We start from the raw sequence: 17,952 nt of genomic DNA, 5'->3' as shown, positions 1-17,952 counted from the left end.
TCTACAATCACGATTAGTTCATTCAACGCTCACTTGTATCAATAGTTGAGAAATTTTTCCACCATCAAAATAAACGCACATGTTATTCAGCTCGTCGTTTCATTACAGGGTAAATAACAGATATACTCTCTATGCATTCGCTAAAAAAGCACATTAACGGAAAACGCATGATAGACTTTGCGCATTGACTGCCCCTTTTACAAACCGCGTGTATAAATATAATACTCTACAATAATATATTATTATTTTTTTTTTTTTCCTAAATCAGAGAAATACGCTACGTGACGTAACATAACGGCACTATTTTTTTTTCTAACCCTCGTATTTTCAAATGGAGAAATGAAAATTTGGTATACGTATGGTTTACCTTCGCTCGCGCGATTATACATTTATAAATTATATCCCTGACTTACGGTTTCTATTGGATCATTTGTTTTTCTCATTGTTTTTGGCGATGAATTGCGATCGAAGTACTATGGTTGTGTTTATTTATTATTTATACAACTAACACGATCAAAGTTCCACTTACGGCGCAGTTCTATGTAATATTAATAAATTTTTTCATTATTTTACATAATCCTTTTTCAGATTACTACGTATATCTTAAATATATATATATATATAAGTTTACTATATTCTTCGGCTTCTTTGGCGTCTGTCTTAATCATTACTCTCTCATTTTTGTTTCTTTTTTTTTTTTTTACTTATTTTTCATTTCTTACTCTAATTCCTATATTCTTTACATGAATTCGCGAGTCACATATTGGTGATTCGCCGAAAAAAATTTTTTTTCTTGATTTTTCAATTACCATCCTACGTTATAATACTGTGAGATTAATCTCTCCACTCTCGGAGATCGAATAATTAAAAAGTACGAGTACAAAATCGAAGATTGTTGAAGTTTATTGTAAGATTATTACTTTTTTTTTTTGCTGAGCGCCTGTCTTTCGAAAAAATTGAAAACAAAATATTTGTATTTTTGCATAATATGTTTCGTTTATCGATTCATGTTTCTGAATAAAATCGTACAAATATATTTCGATTCCAAAAATTGTATGATGCATATAAATTAAACAATAAGCAAATTAATATTTGCCGAGAGCACTTGCGCTAGCATTTCTAATTGATTAATTTTGATGATTTCCGCTATTTGGTTATTTCGTCGATAAGTACAAGAAAATCTTAACAAAAATAAATCATCTCTAAGTACAAGAAGAAAAAAATGCACTACATGTTAGTTAAAGATTTTCGTCGAATAGTGAGTAAGTATATGTGAAAAAGAAAATTTTTTGTTTTATCATCCCTCCGAAGTAAATCCTTAAATAATAAACCCTCTCGTACATCGCGAAAATTTAATCACGTTATTAAGCCTCTTATACACGGAAGTTCACTCCTGCCCTCGATTACACGATGAGAGGCAGACAATAAAGTGTGATATCGTACACATAATCTATATCACCCGCTTAATCTGAATTTCGTTATTGCGCGGAGAATAAGTACAGCGTCGAATCGATTTTCTCCCACGACATTTATTTAATTTCCCAGTTTTCCAATGTACTTCATTTCAATTCGTTGATACAACTCATATATATATACGCCAATGTGAGTAGAACAAAGAAATAACCAACACGCGTGTACATGTATTTGTACAAATAAACGTACACGCACGAAAATAAAGTATAGACCGAAAACAACAAAGAAAGCAATGAGTGTTTACCTAAATCGTGTAGGTATCCTACATGAGGTCACACTTTATGAGTTCTCTCTCGGCGTGCAACGAGTAAAACTCCTCTCAGACATTCATGGCGTAGTATACGGGATTCTGAGCGTCGACGAGGGTGGCCGAGGGCGGTTCGCCACCAACGACACCGACGCTGCTCTGGCTCGTGGTCATCGTCATCGTGGTCGCGGTCGTAGCCGTCAAACCAGCGCTGCTAGTGCCCATCAGTTGGTAATCGTGGGAGGGTGCCGAGGCCGCGCCCTCGGGTACCCCGCGCTCGGCGACGCTGCAGCTGGATCCCCTCTGGAGGCTGCCCGTTTGCGAGGGCGGCTGCGACGATGGCTGCTTCGTGGGCGACGAGAGGAGGGACGAGGTCACGGAGCTCAGGCTGCCTGGTAGGGACGAGTTGGCCAGGAGACTGGCGCTGCTCAAGAGGCCCCCGCTCACGCTCATCGACGATGGGTTGCAGCTCGTTTGGGTCTGCACGTCCGACGAGGCGAGTCGACCTTTACACCAGCGAGAAACACACGGTTTTCGATCATTTGCATCATGGAAGAGCCGTCATGCGTTTTTTTCGCTATAAATAATATCCATCGGTCGGACTTGGGTACTGTAGTTTTTTTTTGCTCAAAGTGTAAGGCTTTATTTATTCGAAAAAAAAAAAAAAAAATAGATTTTATCATAAGATAATTATAAAATGGGGGCACTTTGATCAGGAAAAAAAAAGACTTTTTTCTTTTAAAGCGTTACGAATCCATGAAATACTTGTGCCCAAATCCGTTGGGTAGTATAATACAGACAATATGTATGGCGTAAAATATCGAGGCTTCCCGAAAATATGAAAATCCACGTGGGGAGCGCTGAAATTTCTATAATTACGAGATTCAATTATATAGCCGGAGGAACGAGCACAAAGAGTTGGACGGAGAAATTCAAAGTCAATGAGACGGAGGGATTTAATGAGATTAACTAATTAACAAGCGCACGAACGAGCGATTACGGCTTCGGATCTGGGGGAGAAAAAAAACAAGCGCGGGGTGAAATAAACAGGCGTTCCTGCGAACGCTTGACACGTGTGACACGATCCAAATACTGTAAAAGGGGGAGAAGACTGACAAGAACGAAAAAAAAAAAAAAAAAAAAAAAAAAAAAAACTATTTACATGGTGCGGGGAACACCCGTTGGATTACGCCAGACCGTTAGTTAATTACACACATATCAGTAAAACAAAGGTATATAAAAAAACTCTTTTTTTTATTTTTTGTTTTAATGAGGACACTAGTTGGGCTTCGGCACATCCAGACAATACGAGATTAAGATAAATACTGTATTTTCGTAGTTCAATGCATTCGTGCTTTCGTTAAAAAATTACGTAGGATTGTAGCTAAGCATTGAAATGGACGTCAAATGTATGCATTTAAATCTTATAAATTGCAAAAAAAAAAATGTCATTAACCTCTACGGCTTCATTTCAGCCTCGTTTGGCTATTTTATAATTTGATGTGATCGAGCTCAACATAGTTGGTCATAATTTTGAATGACTATTCAATTTAGTCGTATTTTGGCACAGGAAAAAACTAATCGCAAAATTTTCTAACGGAATTATATCAGACTCCAATCACATAAGAAATGACTAACCCTGTATCTGCATCTGATAGGTGTAGGTAGCGCTCGTCTGCGATGGCGGTGGCGGCGGACATATTGAGTACGTAACCCCGGCTATCGTCTGCACAGTGTACTGTTGTTGTTGTTGTTGTTGCGGCTGCTGGAGATGGTGCTGCTGTTGTACCTGTTGCTGCAGTTGGGCGTGCATCGGATGAATACCGCTGCTGCTGCTGCTGCTACTGCTGCTGGTTGACTGAGATCCAGTCGCAGGGAGCTGGAGGGACTGCTGGCGGGCGAGCGTGCTCTGGGACGACGAGGCCGACACCTGGAACTCCTCCGCCTGGTGGAGGTGAAGGTGTAGCTGACCGCTCCCCGTCTGAGTGTTCTAATGATGGTAGAGAGATACATTTATTTTATTTCATTTATCGGAACAGTACTTTTGTTTATGCAAATCACATATAAGTTGAGAAGCTACACGCGACAACTTTTCTGCTAGACATGCACGTCCATTTTTTCTTAACCTCTGGTCGTCCGTTTGTATGTGTGTCTGTTGTATTCGCGTCTGTTCGTCTCTATTCCATGATTACTCCAACTCCACGCTTAGTTGCTTGATTAGAAGAAAACCAAAGATGTCTACACGTGAACTCACCGGTATCGAGGCCGGCCTGACGTAGTATCTCTGCTGGGGCTGTTGCGGCTGGTCGATCCTACCGTTCCTCGGATAGGGATACCTCTCGAGGTGCTCGGCGTAGTTGGTCGGGGACGACGAGTGCGGCGGCAGTATCCTCTGTATGTTCTGGTAAGTGGGATCCGACATCCCGTTGTACGGCACAAAGTACATGGTCCGGTAGCACTTGGCGTTGGCCGCGGCGGCCGCGGCTGCGGCGACCGGGTTGACCCCGGGACTAGACGCCGGTAGCATGCCACAGGAGTAGCCGGCAGCCGCGGAGTACGCGGTCGAAACCTGGGCCGGATGCCGGTGGTTCTTGGGCAGGGTGCTGTAGACCCCCGGCGGCGTGGACGTACCGGCCGGCGAGTCGCCGGCCATCCTCAGCATCCGGTTCGGGTTAAGCAGACCGTTCTTGTGCTCGAGGAAACGATGACAGGCCGCTTGCTCCTGCTGGGGTAGCATGGCCCTTGGCAGGGTGCTACTGCTGCCGTTGGTGCTCTCGATGTAGGGCATCCGGTGCTGCTCGATCAGCGAACCGGCGACCCCGCTCTCGGCTATCGTCTGGTAGATGTCGTTGATCTGCCGTTGCATGTTGTTAATGCGGTTGATTGTGTTGTGGTCGGTGAGGATCTCATTGGCGTAGGTCACCCGGTAGAGCTCGGACGAGGAGGACGAGGACGCGGAGGCCCCGGTCGTGGCGAGCTGATCGTTCGTCGCACCGCTCGCCTCGTCGTGTCCGGTGGTCGTGGTGGTCGCGGCTGCCGAGGCCAGCCGGCAGGCCTCGGGCAGTGAATTGGCGGCGGCGCTGCGGCTTCTCAGTTGGCGCACAATCTCGTTCGTCGTCTCGAATTGGGCCTTGATGCCCCGCACCGAGGGCCGCCTGTTGAACCCGTAGTCGTTGAGCTCGTCGTCGTCGTCGTCCTCCTCGTCGTCCCTAGCCATGGCTATCGAGTTCTTTGGGATCTCGATCGCCATGATGTTCGACGCCGAACTGTCGCTACGCTGCAACGACAGCTGCTGATGGTGGTGGTGCAGCTGCTGCTGTTGTTGTTGGTGCTGCTGGTACAGCTCCTCGGCGTCGTTGTAGCGGCGTTTGATCCGCTCGATCCGCGACTTGTCCTGCTCGACGAAAGCCAGGAGCTCGTCCGTGGGGTCTTGCTGCTGTTGGCCGGCAAACGCATCTATCGGCGGTCCAGCAGAGGTCGGCGTGCCCCTCGTGACATCGGGCGGGGCGGGTATGCCCTCGCTCAGCGCATCCTCGATATCCTCGAGGCTGTACGACGAGTCGGAATTGTTGCAATACGAGTTCCGCTCGGCACCACCCACCGGGCCCCCGGCCGAGGAGGCCCCGGCGGCGAGGCTCGGCTTCGGGGGCATCCGGTAGTAATTGTCGCGCTCGTCGACGCCAGTCGAGGCGACGCAGGACAGCGTCGCGAGGAACTGCTTGCGCGCCTCACTGTTCGCCTTCGAGCCCGACTTGCCCCCGCTGAGGTTGTGCTTGCCACCCAGCCCGATGTCCGGTAAGTTCAGCTGCTCGGACGCGCCGTTGCTTCCGCTACTGTTGCTACCGCCGCTCTTTTTCGAGCCGAACAGGTCGGTGATCTTTCGATAAGCCGAGTTGTGGTGGTGATGGTGATGGTGGGCCTTGGGCCGCTCCTCACCCGACGGTGAGACCCTAGCCGGCAAAGGCGGGTGCTGGAGCATCAGCAATCCACCCCCACCGGCCTGAGACTGCATCAGCTCATCCGTCGCGCAGTTGCCCTCGCCCATCATCCTACAGCCACTCGGAGGCAGGACCCCATTGCTGTTGTTATTGTTGTTGTTGTTGTTGTTGTTGTTGTTGACGATGACGCTGTTGCTGATCACACCGTTGCCACCAGCCCCAACGCTGCCGTTGTTGTTGTTGTGGAGGTTGTGGTGGTGGTGGTGGTGATGCTGGTGAGCGTGGCCAACGGCGTTGCGGTGGTTGTTGGGCCGGCCGATCTTGCCCAGCATGTTGTTGTTGTCGGGGTACAAGAGACGGTCGTCCGCGGCGCCACCGTCGTCCTCGTCGACGCAAGTCAGCTGTCTGATGCGCTCCTCGAGGGTGAGGTCCTTGCCCCGCAGCGTGTTCTTCTTCCTGAGGGTGTCCGTGTAGTTGGAGAGTAGACTGCGGCGCAGAGCGTTGCGCTCGATCGTCCGCTTGATGGACGAGTCGCTGTTGTCCGAGGAGTCGGACCGGCTGACCGCGCCCGGCCGCTTGGACGAGTCGAAGAGCCGGAGGTTGTCGGCTGTTATGAGGAACTTGGTGCCGTCGCCGGCGTCGTCCGGCCCGGCGGCGTCCTCGAGGTCCGAGGAGGAGACGCTCTTGGCGACAGCCGGTGGGGGCGAGATGAACCGGGGGTCGGGGAAGAGCTGTCGCACCGCCGAGTTCGGCTTGAGACTGTTGCTCGCGAGACTGGACGACACGCTGCCCAGCTTGAACGCCAGCGACAACTCGGCCGCCGTCGCTTGGTTGGGCTTGCCGTCGGCCGCGTCCTCGGGCGGGGCCTTGCCGGCGGGCTCGATGGACTTTTGCTCGGCGGAGCCATCGGCCTCGTCCTTGGCGCCCACCGGCCGGCTCTCCTCCTCGCTGATCTCCCGGACTATCCGGCGCTCCGTCACCGTCGTCATTGTTATCGTCTCCACCAGGTAGCGCTGCTGCACGTCTGCAAACACATTGACCGTGCTATTCGTTTGAGATTTGTTTGTACAATCGCGCTTGGATTATAATATATTCTAACGCGTGAAGGCGAATCGTCGAAATTTCGGGGTGAAAAGAGTTTCGAGCCCGCACAACACACGGCCGGATGCGGGCCTGATTGGCGCCTTTGTTCAATCAGCTCTTGTAAAGGATAGGGGGGGGGAAAGCTGCAACGAGGCATCTCCAAGGGGACAAATTAAAAGTATCCGAAACGAAAAATTCTCGAATCAAGTCTCCAGTTGGCTCATCCGGCAAACTGTCGAAGCGTAAGAAAAAATAAAAACTTGCACTCCCGAAGAAAAGTTTCCAACGGACAAGCAGGTTTATTATTAGCAAGCTGCCTGCGAAAGCAAATTTTTAAATTTCATCCTCCAATCAGTGCCTCGACTTCTGAAAAAAATGATCTTCTCATCAAGAAAGTATATATACCTGGCGTCGTCTGCTGCGCCTGATCGATCGTCGGCTGGGCCACCGCGACGCTGCCGCTGCTGCTGCTCCCATCCTCCTGGGACTCCTGGGAAGCGCTTCGCCAGCCGTCCTGTTGATGATGGACGGCCTTGGACTCGTCGCCTCCTCGGCTGCTCGGCCCACTAGCATCATCCGCGCAGTTGGCTTCTGCAAATCATACGTCGGGGGGGAGGTAAGTTTTGCGTCACATATAGACAAAGTTTATCATCATCATTGTGAAATTTTCCTGTCATGTTATTTCGTTTTATTTTTGTAAGAGTTCGTGCTAGTTGTTGCCGATGTAACAATTAACGACCCGCGAGCACGCGATAATGCATTTATATTTTATTATTCGAGTACGCTGCTTCTGCGCGATATGCACGCTTTGCTAGAGGTTCTTGTATTTTTTGCACCCCAACATTGTTTATGGAATACGTGGAATAAAGAAATGGAATATCAAAGCTACCAGCCATGCAGAACCATATCCGGGAATGTACGATCGAACTTTGTGTTTTTCCCGTTTTTTTCGCACGTCCGTACGATTTTATTGGTTTTTTTTTTTTTTTCCAAAAAGAACGGACGTGAAAGGAATTATTCTTCGCGCGTTCAACTCGGCTCTTTTTGGGGGAAAAAAAGAAAAAAGTTAGATTGGTACATTCATAGCCCCGTATTTTTAAAATTATCTACACGTCAAGCGTTACAGAACTATTCTTGCCAAGGCATCGCCCTCAGTGATGAACGTTGAATTTTTCGCTTTTCTCAAAAACGTACTATCCTCAAATGGGTTATACCCACAGGTCATATTTACAAGCTACAATCGCGTTACATCGACAGTTTGATTTTTCGAAAATTCAAAGTTCGTCCTACTTACCCCGAAACGGAGGAAAGCGCGCTCGCGTGTATATACGTACCTCATATAATACTATCGCCCGTCAAAAAGTTCGAAATTTGCACGTCTACAAGCGAAAGGGGGTGGAATCGTTTATGAACTTCGATCTTATGATCCGCGTTCGAAATCGTCGAAATTCCCGATCCGCGTAATTAGATTGGACAATGACGTATTTCAGATGGATATTTTTTTAATCAAGAAACTCAATTGAATGATAGGAGCTGAGGATCGGGACACCCAGTCTCGAGGACTAGAACAGCTAAAAAATACATGTATACGATTGACGAAATCGCCTAAAGGACATATTGTACACTTCATCGAAGAAGCGCGCCCACATAGATCACACCGACCTCTTGCAAATTGTAACCAATTCTAGAGCCTCTTGCAAATTGTAGTCATCGTCTAGTAAAAGTCCTTACAAATTCAATAATCATCGAGTATAGACGCGGGCGCAGCCCTTGATTACCTTCGTCACGCACAACATCATAGAAAAAGAGAGAGAGTAGCGTAACCCGACACCGAAGTAGGTTAAATTGTAACAGGGCGTATATGTACGAAACTCGTCGACTCGTCTCTCGCAAACTCTCCAACCAACAATGCAAGACACATCAGGAGGAGGGGAAGGAGAATGAGCACGCGATATATTCTCAAGTAGATGTATATATAGGTACGTACGTCTTAGCAGAGCTCGTGACGCCGACTCGCGCTTTGTTCGGTAACTGATGTTAGCCTCCGATTTCATACCGATCACGATGACGCTGCCAATCGAGTTGACGCGCCGTGGCACTGCACGCGCGTACAACTTGGTACATTTGTAACAGGCGTTATACAGACACACGTGTCACCCGAGAGACAGATACTTTTCCAACTGGCTAACTACGCTCGACTATGTGCGCTGGATGGGTCCCGCGCACTTGACGTCTTCTTATCGCGCGCCGCGCTTCAGGGGAGACGCAGTTTATCGGCTTATCGTGTATACGCGTGTGGGTGTAAATAAGTAACCCCCTCCTGTATACCGTAAGCGCGAGTACGAGCTGCTTATCAAAGAGAAACACACGAGGTATAAGTAGGTACGCGTACACTATACGTTGTACTCTTTTGAAAGTTGGTTATCGCCATGGGAAAGCAGGTACGTGGGTGGTGCGCGTAAACGCGGGTTCGAGTTTTTCTCTTTCTCTCTAATTATTTGTGAATGTCTGATGAATTATTTTCGACATCGATCAACAATTACTTTTTCTTTTCAGTTCAAGGGTAGACGTATCATACAGTAGGTATTGTCAATGTTGAAATTGGATCGGCAACTAGAATGGAAGTTGGACATCTTGTATGCCATTATTTTATTTTTCATTATCTTTACTAAAGGCAATCAATATTAACCAATGGAAATTCGTTCATTTGACGTTTTGATGAATTTTTCATCAAGTTTAACATTAAAATTGAGAAAGCCCCGAAATTCGTCGTGAAGAGACGATGAGTCTTCAAAAAAAAAAAAAAAAAAGGCGTAGGCGCCTACACGTGCCAATATAAGCAAAACTGGGGGGACCGGCATAAAAAGTATAGGTATATATATATATACCCTCGCCGAGACAAAGAGACAGGCGCGTTCCCCTTTATATTTTCCATTGTGTAAATCAAGCATATACAACAAAGTGTAGTACTCGAGGTACAAGGAAAATTCTTCCAAATTCCTTGTACAAAGCTCTACACCGTCCAAGTGGCTTTGGGACGCAAAAGCTTACACGCCCGACGGAGCACTCGATTATACACCCCGAGACCGTGAGCCGCGGGTTGGGCTGTTGCTTCTTCTTCCTGTTCCTCTTGGCTCGTTTGTATATATACATCCTTTGGCGCTACATATACGTACACCGCTCGGAGTATCGACTTTCCCACTTTCGGAAAAGGAAACTTAGGACGACGTGTCGTTTCCGCTCCTAACTAACGCTGTTGTACCCACTTTGGGTTGATAGTTGGAACGAGTAATGGGCTCATTTCGACGTGTGATAGTTTGCCCTATTGTGTGGCCTTTTTCGGACAGCAAATACATATATAGTGTGTCTCACTCGTACACTCGTAGCGTTTTGGTGTACAATGACAGTTGGGTGTACCCATGTACGTAGTACAATGTCGTAAGAGGATACGAAAAAAGAAAGACAAAACATTTACAAGTACATGCATGACGTCAATTGGAGCAGATGAAATCGTCTAAGTTATATTTATTCGCGGAACAGTATAGCTCAGTTGTGTGTTTGCACTTGGATTTCCGAGATTTTGAAGCTTGCATGATTTATTTGTGGAATTTTTTTTTATTCTGAGGAACGATAAGGCGATCCGAAAAAACTATACTGTTTAGGGCGTGAAATTGGCATTACTTTGGACACAAAGGTTGTAAATACTCAAGTATCCAAAATGATATAAAGAAAAATGTTTGGAAACAGATGATTCTCTTCTGCACACACCCAAGTACTTAGCAATGTACCGCGTCAGAAAAAAATATCAGTTGTTTGTATACGTATATAACATTACATGCCGTGCGAAAGTCGACATTGCAACGCCAACGAAACATCAAAACACGATGTGCCTCATCAGTAAAAAGCTCGGACATCATAGACTACAACTATTTTTTTTACATTGAAAAAAAAAAAAAAAAATGATTGCCATCAGAAGCAAAGAGGTAAAACGTTGTAATTGAGAATTCGTTATTACAAAGCAATTTACCATTTCGTAATTGAAAAAGTATGATCAAACATTCGTATACTGTACATGAATACGTTTTTATGCATCAATACTAATTTGCCCCGTGTAAATAATAAATACAAGCAATTAATGACCATAAAATAAATCAAGGACAAACAACAAACCAATTACTTTTCGGTGACAACAGCAACAAATGGAATTAAAAAAAAAAATGCTGGCTCGCAATTTCACCCCTTCTCCCTTGCGGCAAACGACGCTATACTTGTTACTATATTTACCTAAAGGATATATGCAATGTACCTACGTATTCTCTCGCACAATATAGGAAGTCGCAGGCAATTTCCGTTCCTTCCCCACACCCCAGCCGAGCATTCGCAAGACCCCGCAGTCTACGTGTTTGATCGAACAACTTGAAAAATGAAGATTCGGAGAGAAAGATAAAAAAAAAAAAAAAAAAAACAACGACCTCCGATGTCACTGCTCGGAGGGAGCAAGTATATACAGTGCAATACACCCTCGACGAGACAGAACGGCAAAACGAAACGTAACGAGTACTCGCACGCGACCCTCTCCGTCTGAAATTTCGCTCATCTCGTCTATATCATCAGGGGTAAGAACAAAGGGAGCAAAAAAAAAATCTGTGATTATATACATATGTGAAAAAAAATATAAGGAAGTATAAGCTCGCGCGTGACGGCTAAAGGGCTTTTGTGCAGTGATGCATGATATACGTAGCGATGCGCCGTCGTGTCCTTTCGTTTGGTATGCCTTGCGGATGTATGTATATATATATACGTATAGAGAAAAGGGGGGACACAAAGTCGGTATGTGGGTGTGTCTGGTGTGCAGTGCATCACCGGAGGGCCCCCCGAATATATAACGCTTCCAAGGCACGCCTCGGCCGCGTCGTTGGCATTTTACGCGTGTGTGTTTGTACACTTACTTGTAGGTACATAACAGACGCGACGGGAATGCCTTACGACGATAACGAGTGTACTTTGCACGCGGAGCGATCCTTTTTTGTCTACTCTATGTACGTTTTTCCAATCGAGGTTTTCGCTAACTTATTTTTTTTTTTTTTTTTTTTGTTTTGCGCTCTTCAACTCGAAAATGTACAACTCCATCGAGATTCATTGTATGCGGAGCCTATGCACAATGAGTCATTGTAGCAAATACCTAGCGATGAAAATCTACACCCCAGACGCGGAGGGAACGAAAATCGTTTTCCTCCCACCCGCGAGGGAGTAATGAATTTTCATTTGGCCGTCGATTAGGTACAGGAGTATACATATATATGATCCTTCCTTGCCGTGTCGAGTATACGGAGAAAAGCCCCGATTTTTCACCATCATTCTTTTTAATTGCAGGCAAGCGTGTATACGTGCAATAGCGATCCAACATGTATACCATATATATCGGGTGAATGAAAATTTTCACGAAAAATTACAGAAAGACCGGCCTCTGAAACGTTGAAAAAGAAAAAAAAAAAAAAAAAAGGACGGGCGTTTGTATCGTGACACCGCGAGTTTGCTGTGTCTCGTGTGACGTTATGGGAGCACACTCACTGACGAGAGGGACAACAAAAAAAAAAAAAAAAGCGCCGTTACAGGAACGACATCGAGACAATGAATGGCTTTGTGTAATCGATGCGTGCTATATATACAGAAGCGCTCACGAGTTTATATATATAAGCTACAAATGCAAACGAGCCTTTCGACATCCACAGAAGAAAAAAATAGCTATTGGTCTTTTTTTTCCATACACCTATACTTCCAGTGGGCGAAGGCGCGAGAGTATGTACCCCACCTTTGACGGAGGACTTTGCGATTACACACACGCGTCTGTTATTGGCTGGAAGTACTGACGGCTTGATTTGCTCGAGTTGTTAACTTTTTATGGACACTCTTTTTTTTTCAAACCAAATAGAGTACACATATTTTTAGAAAGCTATTCTGTACCTATGGTATTGAGTAAAAGTGGTTTTTTCGACCGGATCAAACTATGATTTGTTATTTAGCTCGCATTTTTTCCAATCTCTCACTCTTATTACAGTCAAATCCACGTTACAATTTCTACGACACGAGCTTTACATTAAATTAAGCGAAAATTTCTTCGATGAGTTTTCTTGTGAGTTTATAATTAATTATCAAACTATATTCTAATTAAATTGGTGAACATCTATAATTTGAATTTTACGAAAATGAGAAAAAATTCAAGTGCTTTTCGGATGTAATTACGTGATGAAAAATGAATCGTCGAGTATCCAAGACATCCAACATATGCCCGATATCGGATTAAATAAAGGAGAAACAATAAAACGTGAAGCGCAAGTGTACAGATAAATACTTTGCAAGACAAACGTCGAAGCGTATAGGTATACGAAAAATGGATAAACTGAAAAATCGGTGCTCAGTGATTTCGCTCCGTTCAATTTTGTTGACACTGCAGTTTCTCGAGTTTCGACCGTTTATCACTGGCGCAGCCGAAGCTCGGTAAGGCCCGTACGTATATATAGGCAAAGCTCAAATCTGCCAATTGCAGAACCCGTACCCGGAAAAATCAACTGCAGAGCCGCGCGCGAAACTTGAACCGCCCGACAAAAGATAAACGACGATTTGGAAGCTCCGCCGCGTTGCAGGTGGATATAATTTATTAATGCAAGTTGTACGAATGCACGATGATTTATTGCAATATACGGCTCGAGAGCCATATCATTGCAAAAAGAGAAAAAAGAAATGGCTGCGCAAGTTCATATACGGTTTGAGAATTGTCATTTATCTTGATTAATCTCGGAGCAATTAAATTGCAACGTAAACGATAACGTATAAACTTCCTTTTCTATGGTAATAAAAACCATACGATTTATCTTTTTACGTAGGATAAACTACGAAAAATTGATCCCTAATTTACATCCAAATGATGGGATAAGTAAACTAATGATGGTAGTTCCGACTGCCCTGCGTCTCCGTCCCTCACAAAACTCGACCGCACGAATCGATAATTCGAAAGCAGAGCGAAGAGAAGCAATACTTGGTGAAGAAAAATAGAGGATTTTTTTGTTCATTATTTTGAAGTATGCATAAAATTCATCGCGAATGTAACTTGCTTATTTTCTTTTTCTTTCGTCGAAAGTTCATACGTACAGCTTTTCTCACAATGGACGAGGCATCCGAAAAATCGAGAGAGATAGAAAGTGTCAGGCGCCCCCTACGCCCTCAGTGCCGAGGTATTTTTTGCTGCCATTTGTCTCGCCATTCATCTCACCGAAAGAAGGTCCTTTTTTGTTTGCTCGCCGCTCGATACGAAACGCGCAATAAGATTGGTATGTGTGCATATACGTGTACATACCTCCTTCCATAGTATCCCGTTGTCACGCAAAAAATGAAATTTTTTTAATAACTTGGAGAACATTGATACAACAGGGGTCGCGTGTGCATCAATATTTATGTAGACTTTAATGGAATCCAAGTCGTACATATATACACAACTTTACCGTAAAATCGTTGGAAATAAAAACGAATAACTTTCTCCAATTAATTACTCATAATTTGGATTTCAAATCGATTATAAAGATAACAATATATGCCAATGAAGCTCTTGGTACAATTTACTCAAAGATTATTAGCGCACTTTTTTTTACAACAAAGTTTTGAAGTATAACTTATGGATTACTTAGCTATAAGTACATTTACGTTTAATCATCGATATATACTTAAATTTAAGAAAATACGATAAAAAATTAATGATTCACGACAGCATATACTCTATAAATTTACAGAAGAGATACCTATAACATAATTCATCGTCTCGGAAAATATTGCGTTTCATCCCAGATGGTAAAAAAAAGTATATGTGATGGCCGATCGATCACAATGTGATTTATATAGCGCAGACATGTTTTTTTTTTTTTTTTTTTTTTTTTCCAAGTTTCCTCAGCAAAATACGTATACCCAAGAGAAGATTGATTATGTATGGAGTATAGTTGTAAAAAAGTGAAATTTAATTTTGTCGTCCATCATCATTGTATAGCGTATATGTATATACATTCAATAATTGCACAAAAGCCAAATAAACTCATCCGATGTGACTCGAGATACTAACGTATACATATAATAGACAACAAGTTCACTTGAAGCTCATTAACAAGCGTACCAATCGAAGAATAATATAATTATCCTCCAGCCGTATACGGTTACACACACACACACACACACACACACATGTATAAGTACCGGCGTGCACTTTTCAAACAGTTAAGAAACAACAGCAACTGTAATGACAACCGGCGCAATTAGGTGTATACGAGAAAAAGAAACCTGTGCGCACCCCATCGCGTGTCTTTCTCCCATCAAGAACAAACAAGCGCATCCTCATATATATATATATATACGTACAGAGAGAGAGAGAGAGAAAAGAACCGCACGGCCACTTTGCTCCGTATAAAGTATGAAAATTGATTCGGCCGTCATCCTCGCGTCCTTCCGAGAAAATTGCAAAAATATCCCCCGCAAAAAAGAAAGACGCATCGATCTCCCGAAGCTGTGTGCGTATACGCGTATATATCATATGTACGTAGAAGCGCAGAGTAGGTGTACGTGTACAGCTTAGCGGCAAAAAGCTGTTTTTCCAGCAAAAGCCTTCGTCGTCGCATGAGAGAAAACTCTTTTCTCTTGTCTCTTCCCGACGCGTAAGTATATATTTATATACACAGAGACAGCTCGGCGCCTCGAGTGTCGAAAACAGTCGTATTGCACGAGTACATCATATCATTGTACATACTGCACGCGCGCAAAAAAAAAAAAATGGGTGTCTCTCTTTTTTCCCTTGTTTTTCGATCTTCACGGAGCATTACAGCTCCTTCTCGTCCTTAAAATCCATAAAGAAGACATTCCGTGCGTTGTATATACTTGCACGTCTGTAAGTATAATACACGTGCAAGGGACGACACAGCCTTTCGCAATCGATACTTGCTCGAGTTTTTCTTTCGTATAACTACGTCGTGTATGGCTCTGAATGTTGGCAAAATGCATTTTTAAATATATCTATTACACGTTTACATCGTGTGGATATCAGATTATTTTTTTCCATAATTTTTATGAGACTGTAGTGTTCAAGCGGTTGAAAAATAATCAAATGCGAAGCATTTCTGTTCGTTTCATGTCATAGACATCCCCCGTCCAAGGTTTTTTTCATGTAAAAATTCGTATTAATCGATAGTGCTGGTTAAATAAATTTGAGTTGATAAAAACTTTATAATGTGATTATTTATCTTTGGTTATTTTTTTTACAGAACTGAAAACTTTTGAACAGAAAAAAATTGATGTAGGAAGGCCGTAGAGTGAAATAGTTTGACTGTCACAGATGTAATACGGATACATGTACATATATACATACAAGTGCGCAAACCCTACGACAGAAATGTTTCATTTATAATCTACTTGAAAAAATTGATCAGTTCAATAAAATAATGCATTTAATGAAAAAAAAAAATAATAATAATTCAACCGCTTTATTCTTATATTTTATGTTTGTAACAGTAATAAATAACGAAATATATAAAAATAAAAACTCGATCAACCAGTCAGACGTAAGGGAAGTTGAAAAAAAAATCAATAGATCCACGTAACGCTAATATTTCCAATTAATAACCATAGGAAAGCTTGTACCTGCGAACAATGTTTTCAACGCGACCGATTGGCAATTTTCATCGCTGGAAGCTGGAAAATCGATAAACTAATTTTCGACGCCCACGTCCGTGTTTTGTTCGCCGATGGGTGTATAGATTGTCGTCGGATGCAAATTCGGGTAAAAACCATCACGGGAAATTGTTTTTTATTTGCCGCGAAGGATAATTACTTTTCGAGACGACGGGACGCTTTTTTGACGGCCGACATGCGAATGAGGGGGACGAAAATTTGAAAAATCACCTCCATTACTTTGGCCAGAGTCGAATTTTTCCATACCGAACAAGTGGCCAATTTCAATGCTTAACGAGGATCGGCCCAAATAATTTCGTCCGAATCGCAAAACGAGCGTATATATTATCCGCGATATCGCCCCCGGCACTTAATAACAATTACACCCCCTCGGAGAGAGGGAGTTCATATTGCGGTGACAGATTGGCGCATGCACGCGCTCGTATAATAGTATAAATCACTTTGTTGTATACTCCCACGCGTTTTCGTTCCGGAATCGCGTCATTTTTCAAATTACCATTACGTTGTGTGCAATTCTGATGTTTGGGGGAGACCTTGAGCTCCGTGGGTATATGCACAACGTTGTTTGGCACTACCTATTTTTTTTTTTTTTTTTTTTTGGCCACGTGAAAAATCACCGAGTTAATCTCGTAATGCGCTCATTGGCGCCCGGCCAAACTCTATGATGTCGAGATTTAACTCGAGCGCGATAAAAATCACTCGGTCATTAGACCACGTGGAACCGCTATGTAGTTATATGTGTACACCTCACTTGATGCGATTATAATATATAGAGCTTCCAAATTATTAATAGCCAACAATACAGCCCCATCCCAACTAAAATCCATATTATTCGTCAATTGTCATACGGTGTAATGTTAAAGCGATAAAAGGGATAAAAAAAACCTTTATATATATAAATTTTCAACATAATGATCAATCGTCTCATATTTATACACGGGTAATCAAAAATGAAAATACACCCCGGCAAAACAGAGGATTACAGCATAATATAATATAGGTAATGTGGACGCGTAAGTATATACGTATAGGGCCCCCACCGCAGCTCTAACAAGCCAAGCCATGCTCGTCAACGCGATTTTCCGTACAAATTTCATTACGATCTCGTAAACTCTCGCCGAGAGACTTTGACGCGCGTGTGTGTACAGGTGTATACATAACACAGCGAGGGCAAAGCTGGCGTTAATCTCCCCCTGCTCTCTCGGCAGCAGCAAAGTTTCACCACGTCACGCATACGTATAGGTACACACATATACGTATACGCCATTGTACAGGTGTCTCGAGGAGCTTTTCCGCACACGTATATATTATACGCGTAGCACGTGTGCTGTGTATAGGTACGATACGCGTGTAATTGAAAACGGGAGCGAGTATCTGAGCGCTCTTGCATGGCTGATTTGCGTGGGAGCGCCGTCGTAATACGTACATCCGTACACACACACACACACACTTGCTTCTAGGCGATAAGGGCTCGTCCCCTCCTCGTTC

General features: G+C 43.8%; 1 protein-coding gene across 1 annotated transcript in view; it reads right to left on the bottom strand.

Moving 5' to 3' along the window:
• Nucleotides 1-1,692: 1,692 nt before the first annotated feature.
• LOC106636863 (uncharacterized) overlaps nucleotides 1,693-17,952 on the bottom strand; it is a 55,296-nt gene continuing 39,036 nt past the window's right edge. Inside the window, exons 2-5 of the mRNA XM_089592107.1 lie at nucleotides 7,147-7,332; nucleotides 3,975-6,682; nucleotides 3,359-3,710; nucleotides 1,693-2,226 (exon numbers count right to left, since the gene is read on the bottom strand). Of these exons, the coding sequence (XP_089448233.1) occupies nucleotides 1,793-2,226; nucleotides 3,359-3,710; nucleotides 3,975-6,682; nucleotides 7,147-7,332 (3,680 nt within the window). The 3' untranslated portion in view covers nucleotides 1,693-1,792. The remainder of the gene's footprint in view (nucleotides 2,227-3,358; nucleotides 3,711-3,974; nucleotides 6,683-7,146; nucleotides 7,333-17,952) is intronic.

This window comes from Copidosoma floridanum, unplaced genomic scaffold (genome assembly GCF_036245765.1).
Source record: "Copidosoma floridanum isolate Cflo_tuat_1 unplaced genomic scaffold, Cflo_Japanese_pri ptg000014l, whole genome shotgun sequence".
Lineage (NCBI taxonomy): Eukaryota > Metazoa > Arthropoda > Insecta > Hymenoptera > Encyrtidae > Copidosoma > Copidosoma floridanum.
This window is presented reverse-complemented; position numbering and strand designations above follow the sequence as displayed.